This window comes from Vespa crabro, chromosome 13 (assembly GCF_910589235.1).
Source record: "Vespa crabro chromosome 13, iyVesCrab1.2, whole genome shotgun sequence".
Classification (NCBI taxonomy): Eukaryota; Metazoa; Arthropoda; class Insecta; order Hymenoptera; family Vespidae; genus Vespa; species Vespa crabro.
Genome location: NC_060967.1, coordinates 3,972,757 through 3,990,400, shown reverse-complemented (window position 1 = coordinate 3,990,400; position 17,644 = coordinate 3,972,757). Strand labels below are relative to the sequence as shown.

At 33.4% G+C, this 17,644-nt stretch overlaps 4 protein-coding genes and 2 long non-coding RNA genes across 9 annotated transcripts; 3 read left to right on the top strand and 3 right to left on the bottom strand.

Moving 5' to 3' along the window:
• The first annotated feature begins 49 nt into the window (after positions 1-49).
• On the top strand, positions 50-2,092 carry LOC124428709 (peroxisomal membrane protein PEX16). The gene is made up of 5 exons (XM_046973082.1): positions 50-358; positions 430-676; positions 749-1,025; positions 1,112-1,215; positions 1,290-2,092. Exons 1-5 carry the CDS (start codon positions 235-237, stop codon positions 1,543-1,545), a joined length of 1,008 nt encoding a protein of 335 aa, XP_046829038.1. The 5' UTR covers positions 50-234; the 3' UTR covers positions 1,546-2,092.
• Positions 2,015-4,306, bottom strand: LOC124428715 (PRA1 family protein 3). Its single transcript, XM_046973101.1, has 4 exons — positions 3,958-4,306; positions 3,600-3,817; positions 3,422-3,535; positions 2,015-2,252 (listed from the first exon to the last, which is right to left on the bottom strand). Exons 1-4 carry the CDS (start codon positions 4,152-4,154, stop codon positions 2,197-2,199), a joined length of 585 nt encoding a protein of 194 aa, XP_046829057.1. The 5' UTR covers positions 4,155-4,306; the 3' UTR covers positions 2,015-2,196.
• A 1,267-nt stretch (positions 4,307-5,573) lies between these two features.
• LOC124428719 lies at positions 5,574-6,348 on the bottom strand. Its single transcript, XR_006943266.1, has 2 exons — positions 6,128-6,348; positions 5,574-5,673 (listed from the first exon to the last, which is right to left on the bottom strand). It is a non-coding gene; the product is annotated as an uncharacterized LOC124428719 (long non-coding RNA).
• Positions 6,349-6,509: 161 nt separating this feature from the next.
• LOC124428706 (actin, muscle) lies at positions 6,510-17,483 on the top strand. 2 transcript variants are annotated; one of them, XM_046973078.1, is made up of 3 exons: positions 6,510-6,647; positions 6,773-6,925; positions 16,139-17,483. In XM_046973078.1, the coding sequence occupies exons 2-3, from the start codon at positions 6,791-6,793 to the stop codon at positions 17,132-17,134; spliced, it is 1,131 nt and encodes a 376-aa protein (XP_046829034.1). In that variant the 5' UTR covers positions 6,510-6,647; positions 6,773-6,790; the 3' UTR covers positions 17,135-17,483. The 2 variants fall into 2 exon arrangements, with proteins under 2 accessions (XP_046829034.1, XP_046829035.1); XM_046973079.1 differs by lacking the exons at positions 6,510-6,647; positions 6,773-6,925 and adding exons at positions 15,192-15,331; positions 15,888-16,041 and having other exon boundaries at positions 16,130-17,483.
• LOC124428707 (actin, clone 205-like) lies at positions 10,160-12,861 on the top strand. Its single transcript, XM_046973080.1, has 2 exons — positions 10,160-10,312; positions 11,366-12,861. The coding sequence occupies exon 2, from the start codon at positions 11,392-11,394 to the stop codon at positions 12,520-12,522; it is 1,131 nt and encodes a 376-aa protein (XP_046829036.1). The 5' UTR covers positions 10,160-10,312; positions 11,366-11,391; the 3' UTR covers positions 12,523-12,861.
• Positions 12,708-15,031, bottom strand: LOC124428718. Of its 3 annotated transcripts, none has more exons than XR_006943262.1 (2): positions 13,864-15,031; positions 12,708-13,767 (listed from the first exon to the last, which is right to left on the bottom strand). It is a non-coding gene; the product is annotated as an uncharacterized LOC124428718 (long non-coding RNA). The 3 variants fall into 3 exon arrangements; XR_006943264.1 differs by having other exon boundaries at positions 14,037-15,031; XR_006943263.1 differs by having other exon boundaries at positions 14,182-15,031.
• Positions 17,484-17,644: the final 161 nt, after the last annotated feature.

The following is a 17,644-nucleotide window of genomic DNA, read 5'->3' as shown; positions in this document are numbered from 1 at the left end:
GGTCGTGGCTATCATATAGCACAGATACTTATATTAGAGACACAAATCATTGGTCAGTCGTCTTATGCAGTCAGTTGCTCAGATTTCGATTATGAATAGAACATAGTATGAAATTTTATTCGGTCATTCATGAAGGTACACAAACCGTTTATTTCTGTTTGAATAAAGAATAAATTGATTAGCTATAAAAAGATTACTAACAGTTTAATTAATCGTCAACTCATCAAAATAATCATGGATGCCATCAATTCAGGATTCTTTGAATTGATCACATCTTATAAACATTGGGTACAATCTAATCCACAATTACTGGCAGATTTGGAGAGTACAGTAAGATGTTTCTCTTACTTTACAGCGGGTATTAAATTTGTCTATTTATATATTTTATTCGTTATGGGCATTTTTTTCTTAACAGATTTTTTCTTATAGGTCGATTTAATAATTCTACATTGGCATCGGAACTTATTTATTCCATACCAAATTTAATTGAGTTGTTTAATGATTTATTGATATCGAGTGGCAAGTATATGAATTTGAAGATACCAAAATTGCAATTAAAAATTAAAATCTGGTTAACCGTGTTGGAGTATACAGAAGCTTTATTTGAAGTATCTGCACATAGAATCTGGGGAAAGTCAGGGAAATGGCTCATTATTGGATTTATACAAATATTTAAGTAAGTTTGCCATCATTATAATCAATCAATAAAATCGTATGGTAAAGTAATTTACATTTTTTCGATTTATAGGGCTGTAATGAGATTGTGCTTGGTATATGTCTACAAAGAAAATTTAGTGAAAAGTCCTTCCATTAAGCCACTGAATAGAAATAAAATAAATGTATGCGATAAAGATGTTAAAATGAGAGAAGGATTTCAGTTAAAACGAAGTGGTATCGTAGTTAGGAGTATTAGAACCTCTAAATCTATACAAACACGGGTCTGGGCACCTATACCATCTATGAGAGATGAAAATGAAAATGTTAATAATGCTTTTATATCTAAACGGATGTTGAAATTAGCAGAGGTTTGTTTCAACTATGCATATACAGTATCTTTTATCATTAAATCTCTTGTTACAATATTTCAAAATTCTTTCTTTTTTCTTTTCAGACTTTTTATATAATAAAGCCATTGATCCATCTTGGTTGTTTATCTACAATTGGAAAAATGAATTGGCAACCATGGTTTTTGTCTTTAATCATTGATTTATCTAGGTAGCAAAGATTTTTTAATTAAAGAATACGTGGAGGAAGAACAATAGAAGTATAAAATAAGCTTTTTTTTCCAGTTTACAATTGTTTAATCATTACGGAAAGGCAGCTGCACTTAATGAAGAAGAATGGAAAGAAATTTATCAAAGAAGATTAGGTATACTACTATATATTTTACGTTCACCTTTTTATGACAATTACAGTCGTCTTAAAATAATAGCAATACTGAAAATTTTGTCTGCAAAAGTGCCTTTGGCTAGACTTATAACAGAACCAATAGAAAAATATTTACCACATTGGCAACAGATGTATTTTTATATGTGGTCACGTTAAAAATTATCGTAAATACGATACGTTTAATATAATGATCGAACACATAAGAAATCGTAATGTCGTGTAAAGTGCCTTGCAATATATAAATAGTTCTTCCAGAATATAAAATCAAATTATAAGCAAAATATTTATTACTGATATAAATTATACTTCTCTGCATTTTGTATATAGAAAATTTGTAAAATAACATTTAATTTACATTCCAAGTTTATTTCTGTTTTGTATTGATTTTTTGTAACACACGTGCAATACAGATATAGCCAGATATTCAATTTAAAAGAAAGATCTGGTCATTTATAAATTTAGGTTATATATTCATATATTTATTAATTTTTTTGTAATTATTTTAACTTGCGTATCATATGTTATATGATACGCACATGTGTGTGTGTGTGCGCGCGTGTGCGTGTATATATATATATAGTGTCTATCTTTTTTTGCATAATCAATATAAAATATTATTCATAGATTTAATTTCATATTAATAAAATATATTCAAATTGTGTGATGGTATAAATTACAGAATAATAAAGTATAATTAATATTATATATGAAGAACCTTTTTTCCTTAGGGAAGTAATGATTTATAAGGATAATCATTATATATAACCCATTAAAGTATAGTACAATCACATATTTCAAAACTGGTTGTTAGTCGCGTGTTTTAATGAAATACTTTAGGGAACGTAAGGTTGCGCTCCTCGCATCTGTTCAAAACAATAAATAAAAAATAACAGAAGATTAGATATATAAAAATAATTCTAAATTCAATATATAAAACAATTTAGATTAATTTTATAAGAGTTTTATAGTAAATTAATAAAATCTAAATTATTAAAACTAATATTTAATTAATTTGTTAAAGAAAATAATATTCTTTTTGAATGTACAAAAAGCTATATAGAATAATAAATATATTTGCAATGTCTAAGTAGAATGTTCAATTGAAATTATATATCTTTATCTTGATTCTTTTAGTATACTATTTTACTACTTAGAAAATATTTTTTTAATAATAGTGCATATTGAAATATAGAGACAGTCTTGGAGAAGAGGAGCTCTACTATAATTTTATTTACATTATTCTATGATATACAATATAAAATTAGGAAATATATATTAAAGAAAATAATTGTCTTTCATAAATTATGTAGCAGTATTAAGTAAGCTATTTTTTCTTTCAAAATTCTTGCTTTGCTTTTTTCTTACATATATAATATGTAATATATTAATAATTGTAAATATACAACTTGTAACAAATAATAACATATAGAATATTATATACAAGCAAAATATATAGAAAAGCTATTGAAAAATATGAAATATTAATATCTGTATTGGATAATATATTTTTCTATTTACTGACTAAATATGTAATTTGCATTTTTTTGCATCTTTGGTAATAACATTTGAGAATATCTTACATTCATACATATAATATATATTGTTTACATTAAATAAAATTAATTCATGTCATGTGATGCATCAATACATCAATTACAATAAATAAATTATATCTTAATCGTTTCTATCTTATTGGTGTAATCAAGAATTTTAATTTTTCCTTCTTATATCTTGTATATAAATAGACAAAATGATAGATATAAAGAAAAATTAAAGTACATTACAGAAAAATGAATAAGTATATTACAAATATGTCTAGTTCTTCTATGCATAACGATAATCATAGACATTACAAAAAGATAAATCAATTTGGAGAGAGAAGATTCATTACAGTATAAGTTGATATAAAGTATATATATTAATACTATTGCAAAATTGTTATCATAAAATTGTATTAACTTATTATCGTTTAAAGAGAAACGTTTTATTCTAAAAGAATGGTGAAATTATGCAAAAATTTCATCCTGCATACCAAGATGTTCCAAAAAAATGCCCATTGGTGTTCGTGCCAAACCAATACCTTCAATTTTATTAGCAAGTTTGTTTTTAATATTCCTTAGTCTCAGAGAAGCATGTACAAATATAACTGTAACAAATTATTAGTTAATTAGCCAATATTGTAACGATACTATTGAAATATTTTAACTTGCCTGCAAATGGTAACAGGATGCCAAGTAGAAAAACTAGAAGAGATCCTAATGTATATGTTGCAAAACATGCTGCCAATATTATACCAAGTATACCTACACCTGGATATTGTTGCTTAAATTGGTGTATTAATCTTCCTTCGGTCGAAACATAGGCAAATCCTCCCAATATTACTGCCATTGCTAACATCCCAACTAACATTTTTACAGGATGAATTAATCTGCAGAAATAGTTTCCAATATTATATAGTATAACGTTAATTGTCAGATAATAGTAAAGATTACTATAGGATATAGATATGTATGTATCCATGTATGTTTATACATATATATATACACAGAGAATGAATTTGACACTTACCCTACAACGAGAAAAATAATCACAAACATGAACAAATAATTTGTTTGATAATAAAGCAAATTATTTACGACTCTGTTACCCCATTTATCAAGATCTTTAAAATTTGGTATTTGAAAACGAGCGTATTCCAATAAAAAGTCATCCAAACGCCGAAGAGGTGGCAATTCAAAATTAGAATCGGTTTTAGTTTTATCCATCGTAACTTTACTCTTATTCTTTTGTGATTGCAGCTAAAAAAATCTCTACAGATTAATAACGTTTCACTCGATTTCACTACTTTCCTCTTACGTAGCTATATATTTTTGGATGATGACGTTTTTCAGAAAAAATCAAGGGTAATAAATTGTATACAAGAGATATCTCAGACTTAGTTACATATCCTATAGATGCGCTAGTGTCGCCCTCATGCACATTCTCTACGGCCAAATTCTGAAGGAAATAGTATACAATAAATACATGTGAACCTTTTTATAAAAGTTAGTCATTTTTTAAAAAGGCCTTTTAACATACGTTAATAATCATTGTTTTTTTTATAAATTTAATTTAATCTAATATTTATTTATTAACTTGCTTTTTTACATTTTTTTTATTATTAATTCTGCTTATAATTGTTTAATCCATTCCGCATATTCTTAAGATAGCGCCACATCTGCATCATGTCTCGTTCAAAAGTACATATTTCATGGAAATTCGTATTTTGTTTATAAAAAATGTTCGATCGAATTGAAATTCCTTTTTGTTAAAAATACGTGCAAATACATTTATCAGTATCCCTATTCCTTTTTTTACTAGTTATAAACAAAGCCACGTAAAGTTGTCTTCATTTTTATGTATTTATGACTATAGGTTATGTTATTTTTCAAACAATGTATATTTTTGATTTAAATACTTAATATTTCATAAGACGTACGATATTATTTTACGTCTTACACTACTAATTTTTAAAAGGCAATCATAAAGTCAACTTATGTAAAATGATTACTTCATTAATAGTCAATTTATTTATATTTCAACCGATTCTGACAAAGAAATTTAAACAAAATATGCTGACAAATGTGTGGAAATAAAACTAACTAATAACTAAAGCTATCTAAAACATATTTTGTAAAAATGAGAAATCAGGAAATACTATTTCTTAGTCTAAAATGTTTAATGAAATGTCAATAAGAAGAAATGGCATCACAAGAAATTAAAGAAGATGGTAATTTTTTATTATATTAGCAGAGAGGATTTAAGTTCTTTAAATGAAATCTCTTTATTGCCAGAACAAATTCTAATCACAAATTTTGGTCAAAACGTAATTTACTTGAAGCTGTAAATAATAAGATACATTAAATTGAAATGTGTGTGTGTGTGTGTGTGTGTGTGTGTGTGTGTGTATGTGTGCATACATATATTTTATAAGCTATAAAATTGATATATATAATTAAAATTTTTCATATTTATTGGATTGCATCTGGATTGACTTAGAAAATATAACAACCATTCTGATGATGTACCTTATATTATTAATCAGTTAGCGATAAAACAAATTTGCAGAGGTTTTATGAGAAACTGTATACTTGCCTTGTGTGATTTATAAACGTAAGGAGAACTTATTACATTTGTCTTTTTTCACCTTTAATTTATAAAGAATAATAAAGTTAAATGCTCGCGTGCACCAACGTGTGTGTACATATATGTATGTATTATACTTCTTAATATGGACGGAGGCAACTGAAAAATATTACCATTCAATATATTTTTAATAAATAAATATTGATTGAAATTATTATTATATATATTATATATATATATATATATATATATATATATATATATATATATATTATATATATATATATATATATATATATATATATATAGGATGAAGTTAAGAAATTCCATTAAATTATTATTACTTTTAATATTATTTATATAACATTATGATAAGAAAGATTTATAAACTTGAAACTGTTCTCTGTTGTTAAGTCTTAATTGATTATAGCTTAAATTTTTATATATAACAACTTGAATCTTTTTCGTATAATTTAAAAAAAAAAAAATAAAAATATTTGAAAAAATATAACATTAAAATTATTATGATAGTAAAAATAACGTAAATCAATATTACAATAAAATAGAATAAAATGATGAAAATAACATTAAGAGAAATATAATATAAGGTTACCTTAAAACGAAGAAGAAAATTCAATTCAAATTTTATAATTCTCTCTTGGAATTTTTGGAAATCATTCAATGTTTTTCTACATTAATATCCAGATTTGGATGTTCCATTACGTTGAGAAAAGCGACGTTGAAGCTAAAATGAAAGAGGAGGACGAGATGGGAAGAGAAGCGGAAGAAGATGAAGAAAACAGAAGAAAAGCGCCGGTGGGGATTGACGCATATTTCTCGAGCAGTCAGGGATGTCCAAAAAACATTGAGGTCCACCCTCGAACATCCAATGATATACCCGATGTTTGAATATTTAGCTTCGAGAGATTTCCCGGTTATGCGTTGTCCCGGTCGAAGCACTGCGTAAGTTTCCCATTTTACGTGGGTAGAACTATTGGGCAGCCCTGGAGACGTCCCTCGTGCCCATCTTCGGTAGCATCGCGTACGGTACGCGAGCGTTATATCTGGCTTCGCAGCGCTTGCGGGCCTCAGCCGTTCCGCAGCTACCTACTCATCCACAACTCACCCTCACGGTTGGTAGTTTAGTTTACTCTTATATATAAGTTTATTCGCACTATCGGTGCGTACTCTATCAGCCGATTTCGAATGAATTTATCGCGTAAAACTTATTTTTTAACAAAGAATATATTTCTTTCAGCAATAATAAAATAGCAAAATGTGCGACGACGAAGTAGCCGCCCTTGTTGTAGACAATGGATCTGGTATGTGTAAGGCCGGATTCGCGGGAGATGACGCACCTCGTGCCGTCTTCCCATCGATCGTTGGTCGACCTCGTCATCAGGGTGTGATGGTCGGTATGGGTCAAAAAGACAGCTACGTTGGTGACGAAGCACAAAGCAAAAGGGGTATCCTTACTCTAAAGTATCCTATAGAGCACGGTATTATCACCAATTGGGATGACATGGAGAAGATCTGGCATCACACCTTCTACAACGAACTTCGCGTCGCTCCAGAGGAACATCCCGTTCTCCTTACCGAAGCTCCGCTCAATCCTAAGGCTAATCGCGAAAAAATGACACAAATTATGTTTGAAACCTTCAATAGCCCAGCCATGTACGTTGCCATTCAGGCAGTTCTTTCCCTATACGCCTCCGGTCGTACCACGGGTATCGTATTGGACTCTGGCGATGGTGTATCTCATACCGTCCCTATCTACGAAGGTTATGCTCTTCCTCATGCTATCTTACGTTTGGATTTGGCCGGTCGTGATCTGACCGACTATCTCATGAAGATCCTAACCGAAAGGGGATACTCATTTACAACCACGGCCGAGCGAGAAATCGTTCGTGACATCAAGGAGAAGCTTTGCTACGTTGCATTGGACTTTGAACAGGAAATGGCGACCGCAGCTGCCAGTACTTCTCTCGAAAAGAGCTATGAACTGCCCGACGGACAGGTCATTACTATCGGCAACGAGAGGTTCCGTTGCCCAGAAGCACTTTTCCAACCTTCCTTTTTGGGTATGGAATCCTGCGGTATTCATGAAACTGTCTACAATTCCATAATGAAGTGCGACGTCGACATTCGTAAGGATCTCTACGCCAACAACGTTCTGTCTGGTGGTACCACCATGTATCCTGGTATCGCCGATCGTATGCAGAAGGAAATCACTGCCCTTGCACCCTCGACTATCAAGATTAAGATCATAGCACCTCCCGAGAGGAAATACTCCGTATGGATTGGTGGTTCCATCCTTGCTTCCTTATCCACCTTCCAACAGATGTGGATTTCGAAGCAAGAATACGACGAGTCTGGTCCTGGTATTGTCCACCGCAAGTGCTTTTAGATCCATTATTAAACAGTGTCAGAAATGCGACACAGATTTTGAAGAATTAACGTCTTGGTTACGTCTAGGAGTATTGTTGAGAATGATGATCATATTTATACGAACAATTGTGCTACTACAAAAGAAAATCATTGACACATCAGCATTCGACTTTTCATTATCAAAATATATATTTTCTTGGGATTTCTTTTTCAAATATCCTATTCAATCTATTTTAAGTTTGTAACTTTTTGCAAGAAGGAAAGTCGAAGGAAAGTCGAACATTATCACATCGAATGTTAGTGTAATCAAAGATTTCCAAAGATAATCATTTTATTAATATGAACTTTGGAAGGAGCCACGCTTAGTTGACCATTACATTACCATTAAGATTGTTTACTATCTTAATGTCAATTATATTGCCTGTAATCGTACAATTAAGTTCATGTTCATTTTATCTTGGTTATTAACGAAGCAAGGCTTCTAAAGTGCATCTGAATATATTATAATTTACATTGTAAATATTATATACTAAATCATTGTTGCATTGTTATACAATTGACAAACCATGTCAAATATAAACCTAAATATAAATTTCACACGACATTATAAATATGATTTAATACTAAAACACGATGTTATATCCTCTCCTATATATCCGATGTTATAATCCTTTAGACATTTATAGGATTTTAATGTATGTTTCAATGATGTTTTATTATTCGATAAAGCAATTCAGAAGACTTACTTTACGAACATTTTGTCTCTATGTATTCAGTTAAATGTTGTATTACTCTTGAGGTGCGCGCACATTACGTAATATCTATTTTTAGTTTATTAGAATTAAATTTTTCCTATATAATCGCATTCTTTACTATCGTCCAATTGTGGTCTCGAATTAGAAACTGATTGCAAAATTAAACTGAATTAAAACATGCAATAATATATTTGACATAGATATATATTCATCATGATGTTAATCATTTCTTTGCTAGAGTCTATAGTTTTGCTCTCGAGTAAAAGCATATCTGAGTAATTGCGAGGCAATGTCCAAAAAAAGCTGTCTCGCCGCACGAGGTAGCTTTTATCAAAACTTGGCTCTCCCATCCATCCAAATTAGGTACGAGGAATCTATTTTTACGAACAGTCACTCACATCGATTTCCAGTAGCTTCTCATGATATTTATGAATTTCACCAATCACTATCCAACCGTCAACTGTTTGATCATGTACATAGTTAATTGGTTAAACAGATTATATATAAATAAAAATACGCATGCACATATTAGCATTGGAAAATAAAAATATTTATATATTTGTGCATGCGTGGAAATAGTATAGCTACTAAATGGTACTCTATATTAGTACAAGAGAGGCGAAATTATAAAAAAAAATTCTTTTTGCAAGTCTTTATCAGTGATCAATCAACACGCATTTTTAAAAATAAAGCTCTGCAACTAAATTGTTGATTATTTATTCGTTATTCTTTGCTCTTTTTAATGAAAGTACTTAGTTATAGCAAATATTTATTTACTTATTTTATACGAAAAGGAAAGTTATTTTATAATAGCTTAAAGTCAAATAAAAATATAAATTACTTTATGTCCCGGTAATATATGTGATATTATTTTTAGAGTAAATAAATAACCTATAAAAGTATATGTTGATATTCTTGTAGAAAATCTTTCACAATTAATAAAAAGCACGAATTATCCATTTAGAGATATTGGATAAGAAGCTCTACTTGCAATTATGACTTTTAATTGGAAAATTGATGTAGATGAAAAAGATTGATTGCTGATGATTCATTTTTTTTTTTAAGAGAGAGAGCAAAAGAGAAAGATAGATAGATAGATAGATAGATAGATAGATAGATAGAGAGAGAGAGAGAGAGAGAGGGAGAGAGAGAGAGAGGAAAGACATTATGTCGTTATCAACAAATATGGAAATAAAACGAAAAGAATAATATTATTCTTCCATACTGCATGTAGCTGAAGCTAACAATAAGTAATTAAAGTGCAAAAAATTCATCTATAAAATATCATATCTATCAGAAAGAAAAAATATAAATTCGTTTGGATTCTTTTGCATCGAATTTTGGATCAGATTAGATATTAAATGATTTTCAATTAATTTGATGTATTATAAAAAAAACGAAAAAATGGTTAACTATGTAAAGAATCATAAGAAGGATTGAAATGTAGGAGTTTTCGAAGTTATACGTTGATCTCTTGCTTAGATCTCGCAACCGCCTAGTTCGGCGAGCGTCGCGACGTCCGCGAGGCAAGCCTTTTTCGTGCCTGTCGAGCACGCACCATTCCACGAAAATGCGGGGGTGTACTGACGAGAGCATATATTCGACGTCGCGACGCCCAAAGGCACAGACGCCACTCCAACTCTGTCCCGTGCACGGTACGTATATACCAAGCGATACCAAGTCCTAAGATACTTTCTAACAATCTTATTTCAATTATTCATCCTTAATATTACATCGATCTAGATAATCGTTGCATTTATACGATTCCAATGATCTCTCATTTGTAAAATCCGTTCTTATTGATATACTATATTTTTTTTTAATTTTAACAAATCGAATAAAAACAAAAATTAAGTTCAAGGAAAAATCGTTCGATTAACTCGACTTCAACCAAATGATACTCTCGACAAAGATTTTTTTTATCAAAGTAAAGAAAAAATCAACGCGTTCGTAAATCTGGCGTTTAACGAATGTCTCTGAATGAGTTTTCACGCGGTATCTTTCCGACTTTGTCCTTCTTTTACTTTCTTTTTATTAATAGTATTTATTACTACAAATATATAATAACGGATTGAAAGAGTGAGAGAGAGAGAGAGAGAGAGAGAGAGAGAGAAAAATGTTTCACTCACAAAGTAATTAAGCTACCTTCGACTAGATTTTCTATCTCTCGATATAAAATTCATTCTAGGATTGCAATTAATTAATATGAAAGCAAGACATAATTTTAAACTTATTCGAGGTCTTTGTCCGCATACACTTCTGCGATGCTTTTCAAAGCATAGCGTAATTTTGGCACGCACAAGCATATGAGCTATGTTTTTTCATTTAACGGCCGAGCCGGGGCGACGTCGGATACTATAAACATTGCTTGAACTTATTAGGGAGCGTCCGTTGGTCGTCCATCTAAACTTAGCTATCCGCCGCACAGAAATAACTTTGCGATGCTGAAGCCGCTCGCCTATCGTTTTATAGGCAACTGGGTCAATCCTGGCTAGCGATGATTCCTAAAAACGTTATTGAGAAATATTTTAAAGCAACAAAACAATCATACAAATCTATTACATATGAAAGGAATTATAACATACAAATCTATTACATATGAAAGGAATATTTAGCGAAAGACTTTAGCTAAAACATTATGCGTGATAAACTACTTCCACAAACTACGACGACCAACTAATATAAAATGATGTTTCTTTTGTTTGCAGATCTTTAAAATTGAACAAAAAGCACAATGTGCGACGACGAAGTAGCCGCCCTTGTTGTAGACAATGGATCTGGTATGTGTAAGGCCGGATTCGCGGGAGATGACGCACCTCGTGCCGTCTTCCCATCGATCGTTGGTCGACCTCGTCATCAGGGTGTGATGGTCGGTATGGGTCAAAAAGACAGCTACGTTGGTGACGAAGCACAAAGCAAAAGGGGTATCCTTACTCTAAAGTATCCTATAGAGCACGGTATTATCACCAATTGGGATGACATGGAGAAGATCTGGCATCACACCTTCTACAACGAACTTCGCGTCGCTCCAGAGGAACATCCCGTTCTCCTTACCGAAGCTCCGCTCAATCCTAAGGCTAATCGCGAAAAAATGACACAAATTATGTTTGAAACCTTCAATAGCCCAGCCATGTACGTTGCCATTCAGGCAGTTCTTTCCCTATACGCCTCCGGTCGTACCACGGGTATCGTATTGGACTCTGGCGATGGTGTATCTCATACCGTCCCTATCTACGAAGGTTATGCTCTTCCTCATGCTATCTTACGTTTGGATTTGGCCGGTCGTGATCTGACCGACTATCTCATGAAGATCCTAACCGAAAGGGGATACTCATTTACAACCACGGCCGAGCGAGAAATCGTTCGTGACATCAAGGAGAAGCTTTGCTACGTTGCATTGGACTTTGAACAGGAAATGGCGACCGCAGCTGCCAGTACTTCTCTCGAAAAGAGCTATGAACTGCCCGACGGACAGGTCATTACTATCGGCAACGAGAGGTTCCGTTGCCCAGAAGCACTTTTCCAACCTTCCTTTTTGGGTATGGAATCCTGCGGTATTCATGAAACTGTCTACAATTCCATAATGAAGTGCGACGTCGACATTCGTAAGGATCTCTACGCCAACAACGTTCTGTCTGGTGGTACCACCATGTATCCTGGTATCGCCGATCGTATGCAGAAGGAAATCACTGCCCTTGCACCCTCGACTATCAAGATTAAGATCATAGCACCTCCCGAGAGGAAATACTCCGTATGGATTGGTGGTTCCATCCTTGCTTCCTTATCCACCTTCCAACAGATGTGGATCTCGAAGCAAGAATACGACGAGTCTGGTCCAGGCATCGTTCACCGCAAGTGCTTCTAAGCAATTATATTCATATAAACGATTGTTATTGCTATATTATCTACGCAGATACACCCATAAATTCCGCATTATTTCATCTAGTTACATGTCGATTATTTCAATTTTACTGTTGGTACTTTTTAGCTACGACCACAAGGAGTTCCTTATTAGGAGTAGCAATCAGTATTCTTTTTGGCACTAATTGAATATAACCGTCATATTATGTGTGTGTGTGTGTGTGTGAATATGTATACACATACTTAATATACATATATACACATATATATGTATATACACACACAATTTCTACATCTCTATCTCTATGGAATAAATCAGACTTATATTTTCACAGCGGTGTAACTAGTAATCTTTCATTTGTTACCCTTTATACGCATTACTCGCACGCATATTATATTAAGTCATCGTTTCATTAATCGTTTTGATAATATTCTGGAATTATAACATTTAAATAAGATAAATTTTATTCATGATTTTTTAAATATGATTGATATACGTAATGAAATCTGGATTTACTAGTAGAAAAACAAATTCATCTTTTACATCTCATTTTATACAATATATTCAGCGATCTCTTTGAGGAAAATGTATTATATTTAACTGTCTAATAATTTTTATGCTTTTTATAACTTTTGTCATGCAAACATTCGGAATCATAGACCGAAAGATATAAAGTTCGTGCAATAATTACTGGGATGATTTGCCTTTGTACCTATACTATACCGCTACCATTTTCATATGTCAGTTTTTGGTTTATATGCATTAGAAGAAAACTAATTGGACGATGACAATTAAAGAAAATTAATATTCACAAATATTAGAAGTTCAAGTACAAGGTAAGTGGAAAAACATTTGGCTAAAGGAACCGTATATAAAACGGATTTATTAAAAGTAGTCTAGTTTACGTATAATTAAATATTTACATATTAGAACCAACTAATTCTACATATGTATATAGATATGGATAATTTACAAGGAAGATGATATAATTGGCTATCTACCCAAGGGAGAATTCAATCTAACGATCATGCATAAACACTGCTGTACACCGGACAATGAGTCAGTAATGATTTTTTTTAAATTACCACGTCCTTAATGATGCACCAAATCTTTCACCGATGTGGTTAACAATGATCCATCAGCCAATGCCCAGTGGAAATGAAAATCCAGGTAACATTTTAGTCGTTGTATGCATATTTGACGAAGAAGGTAACATTCGGATGCATTGGCTAACTTTTATCATCCGATCTGCAAATATAATTTTGAAGAAGAAAGATCGTTTGATTTGGACTTGGGTAAATTATACAAGATTTATAATTTGTCTAAAGTGTAAAGCGAAATTACATTGATGTCATTTTACATTCGAACTTTGCATAGTGAAATAAGATACGTAGAAGATACGTATATGTACAGAATTTACATTCTAACGTTATATTGTAACTCTCTCACGAATATTTTATCTATCGTAATCGAATTATCAAGGAACAATTGTTTCATATGTAAGCTTTATTACTGACACGAAAGTGCTAACGAAAGAGAACGTCGTTAATGATTTAATTTTAATCTCAGGAGATATTCATCCTCGTATGCTTGTTCGCATATAACGGAATGATGATCAATTTGCACCCATTTTTTCATAATAATTTTTTTTAAGTTAGTTACCGTAACGTATGCAAAGGGAGCACCATTAAAAGAACATTATCAACTAACAAAGACGCGCCGTTTCGAGATTAAAACTCAGTAATGCAAACTCGGCGAATCTGTCCGACAAATCGACAGCCAACATCGATGCTACTACAAAATGGTAAAGTGGGGAGAGAGCTCGATGATGGATCGAGTAATTCTCGTCGCCCCGTACATTTTAATAATACTAAATAAAAAATGGTTATTTTTATTATTTAGAAGATTATTGTCTTTCCATATACAATCAATATTCTCTCAAATATTTCTATTTCAAATATGTTTTACGAACTACTTGTCTTATCTTACATTTATATCATCTTTATCATCTGTGTTAGGCCATTATACAATAACTAATACGACATGATTTTTTATGTAAATATAAATTACTCGAGATTCATTCTTGTATAAAATCGTTTAATAGGTATGAGTGGAATATATGATTACGTAAAAGATAAATGATATTTTATTTTGACGAAGACACATGACTTTGACTGAATTTCACAACGTAACCTACTTTAAATATTGTTCTTTACATCTTTTTCTTTTCTTTTACAGAAGAAGAAGTACTTTTAAAAGCAAGGAAACAAACAAAGAAAGAACAGCGAAAGAACGACAAGAAAAAAGGAAAAAAGAAAGGAAAAAGAAAAAAGCAATAGTACGGTAGTTAAAAAAGGGAGGAAAGCGTAAACTGGACGCGTACCATCATCTATTGGTACCTTCATTTAGGTGAAAAGCACCCGAGGAGGACGGCCCTGCGTTGTAACGAGTCCTTATTTGGATTCGGGATCCGTTGGGAAAAGCGCGTCGTCGGCGTCGTAACAACCCGCGTCTCCCTCTCGACGTCGCTCTTAGGGCGACTAAGGATTAGGCGGCGACGGCGGCGACGATGGCGGCGGTGGTGGTGGCGGCGGCGGTGACGGCGGCGACGGCGGCGGCGGCGAACCGATGCACGCGTTAACGTACAGCAGATTTCCATCTAAGGGGCGGATCGCTATTTTCGGCTTCGAACCGATATGGATAAAGGTACCCCACAGAGCAGACGATGCGCCACTCGCCGCTTTCGGTCTCTTGTACAACGTTCGTCCCTAAGAGATCGTCGCCGATCTATTGAGCCATCCAACTCTGAACGGTAAATCATTCAAAGGAAAATGCAAACCTTGCGCCTGTCGTTTTACCTTGCTTTAGACAACGCTTTTTCTTCTTCTTCATCAACTCCTCTAATTCTTTTTTCCACATCTCCTTATTCTATACTTTCTACTACTTTTTTTTTCGAACTTATGCATAGATCGTCAACTTTGTGATTCTCGTGATCGCGATCAAGTGTATCGGGCAATCGATTCGTACTAACCAATGGCTTCATTTTACGTACATTTTCGCCGTGTTAAAATTTGTGTGAAGTGTAGTTTGGTAAATCTTGCATTGTGCTACGTGACGAAATAAAAGGATACCATGATGCATGCTACATGGAAATTTAATTGCAGCTAGTATCTGCCTGTGAATAGTAAAATGATATTTCAATGATTCGTTAACGTTTCCTAGTATCTAGAATCGACATAAACAGTTTTTCTTCTCTATGAAATGCAATGAATAACTACCTATCGAACTTCCGTATTCTATCAAAGTGATTGTTATAAGAGGATGTAAAAGATAAGAGAAAGCGATTAATTTCATTAATTCATTCGCAGAAAGAAACGCTAATAACAATCATTCAAGATGTGCGACGATGATGTTGCGGCGCTCGTCGTGGACAATGGTTCAGGTATGTGCAAAGCGGGATTCGCAGGAGATGATGCACCACGAGCTGTCTTTCCTAGTATTGTTGGTAGACCACGTCATCAGGTACGTAATCGTAAATAATAAATTGGACCGAATATCGGCCTGAAAAAAAATGAATGGATGAATAACAATCTTATTTTTATGACTACAGGGTGTGATGGTCGGTATGGGTCAAAAAGACAGCTACGTTGGTGACGAAGCACAAAGCAAAAGGGGTATCCTTACTCTAAAGTATCCTATAGAGCACGGTATTATCACCAATTGGGATGACATGGAGAAGATCTGGCATCACACCTTCTACAACGAACTTCGCGTCGCTCCAGAGGAACATCCCGTTCTCCTTACCGAAGCTCCGCTCAATCCTAAGGCTAATCGCGAAAAAATGACACAAATTATGTTTGAAACCTTCAATAGCCCAGCCATGTACGTTGCCATTCAGGCAGTTCTTTCCCTATACGCCTCCGGTCGTACCACGGGTATCGTATTGGACTCTGGCGATGGTGTATCTCATACCGTCCCTATCTACGAAGGTTATGCTCTTCCTCATGCTATCTTACGTTTGGATTTGGCCGGTCGTGATCTGACCGACTATCTCATGAAGATCCTAACCGAAAGGGGATACTCATTTACAACCACGGCCGAGCGAGAAATCGTTCGTGACATCAAGGAGAAGCTTTGCTACGTTGCATTGGACTTTGAACAGGAAATGGCGACCGCAGCTGCCAGTACTTCTCTCGAAAAGAGCTATGAACTGCCCGACGGACAGGTCATTACTATCGGCAACGAGAGGTTCCGTTGCCCAGAAGCACTTTTCCAACCTTCCTTTTTGGGTATGGAATCCTGCGGTATTCACGAAACTGTCTACAACTCCATAATGAAGTGCGATGTCGACATTCGTAAGGATCTCTACGCCAATACTGTACTATCCGGTGGTACTACCATGTATCCTGGTATTGCCGATCGTATGCAGAAGGAAATCACTGCCCTCGCACCCTCGACTATCAAGATTAAGATCATAGCACCTCCCGAGAGGAAATACTCCGTATGGATTGGTGGTTCCATCCTTGCTTCCTTATCCACCTTCCAACAGATGTGGATCTCGAAGCAGGAGTACGACGAGTCTGGCCCTGGCATCGTTCACCGCAAATGCTTCTAAAGAAAATAATTCTATCGTTAATCCGTATCTTCGAAATCCATTTTCATATTTTTTCTTATTATCCTTTCCTTTCTTTTCTTTTCTTTTCGTTTCTTTTTCTTTTTTTTTCTTTTTCCCCCTTTTTTTGTTAATTATGACACATCTTTTCCCATAAACGTTCGCTGTATTCGCAATTTGGGCAAACCGAATGTCCAGGGAGAAAACGAAATGATGAAAAAAAGAAGAAGGTAGAAAAAGGAAATATGACAAATTGGCAAACTGAGAAAGCAATTAATTTGCCTTTATTCTACACATTTATCTGACTGTATTTTACTTTGTAGTTTATACAAATATGACTGTTTATTATGAATATTGATTTATTCATAGCACTTGTGATCGTTAAAAAGCGATCCTTTTTCATCCTGCCACGAACATTCGTTCGTATAGGTCACTTCGTTTTTATTTTATTTTATTTTATTATAAACCATGTCTACACGCACATTAGAATTTTCATTAAAACAAATAATTGTG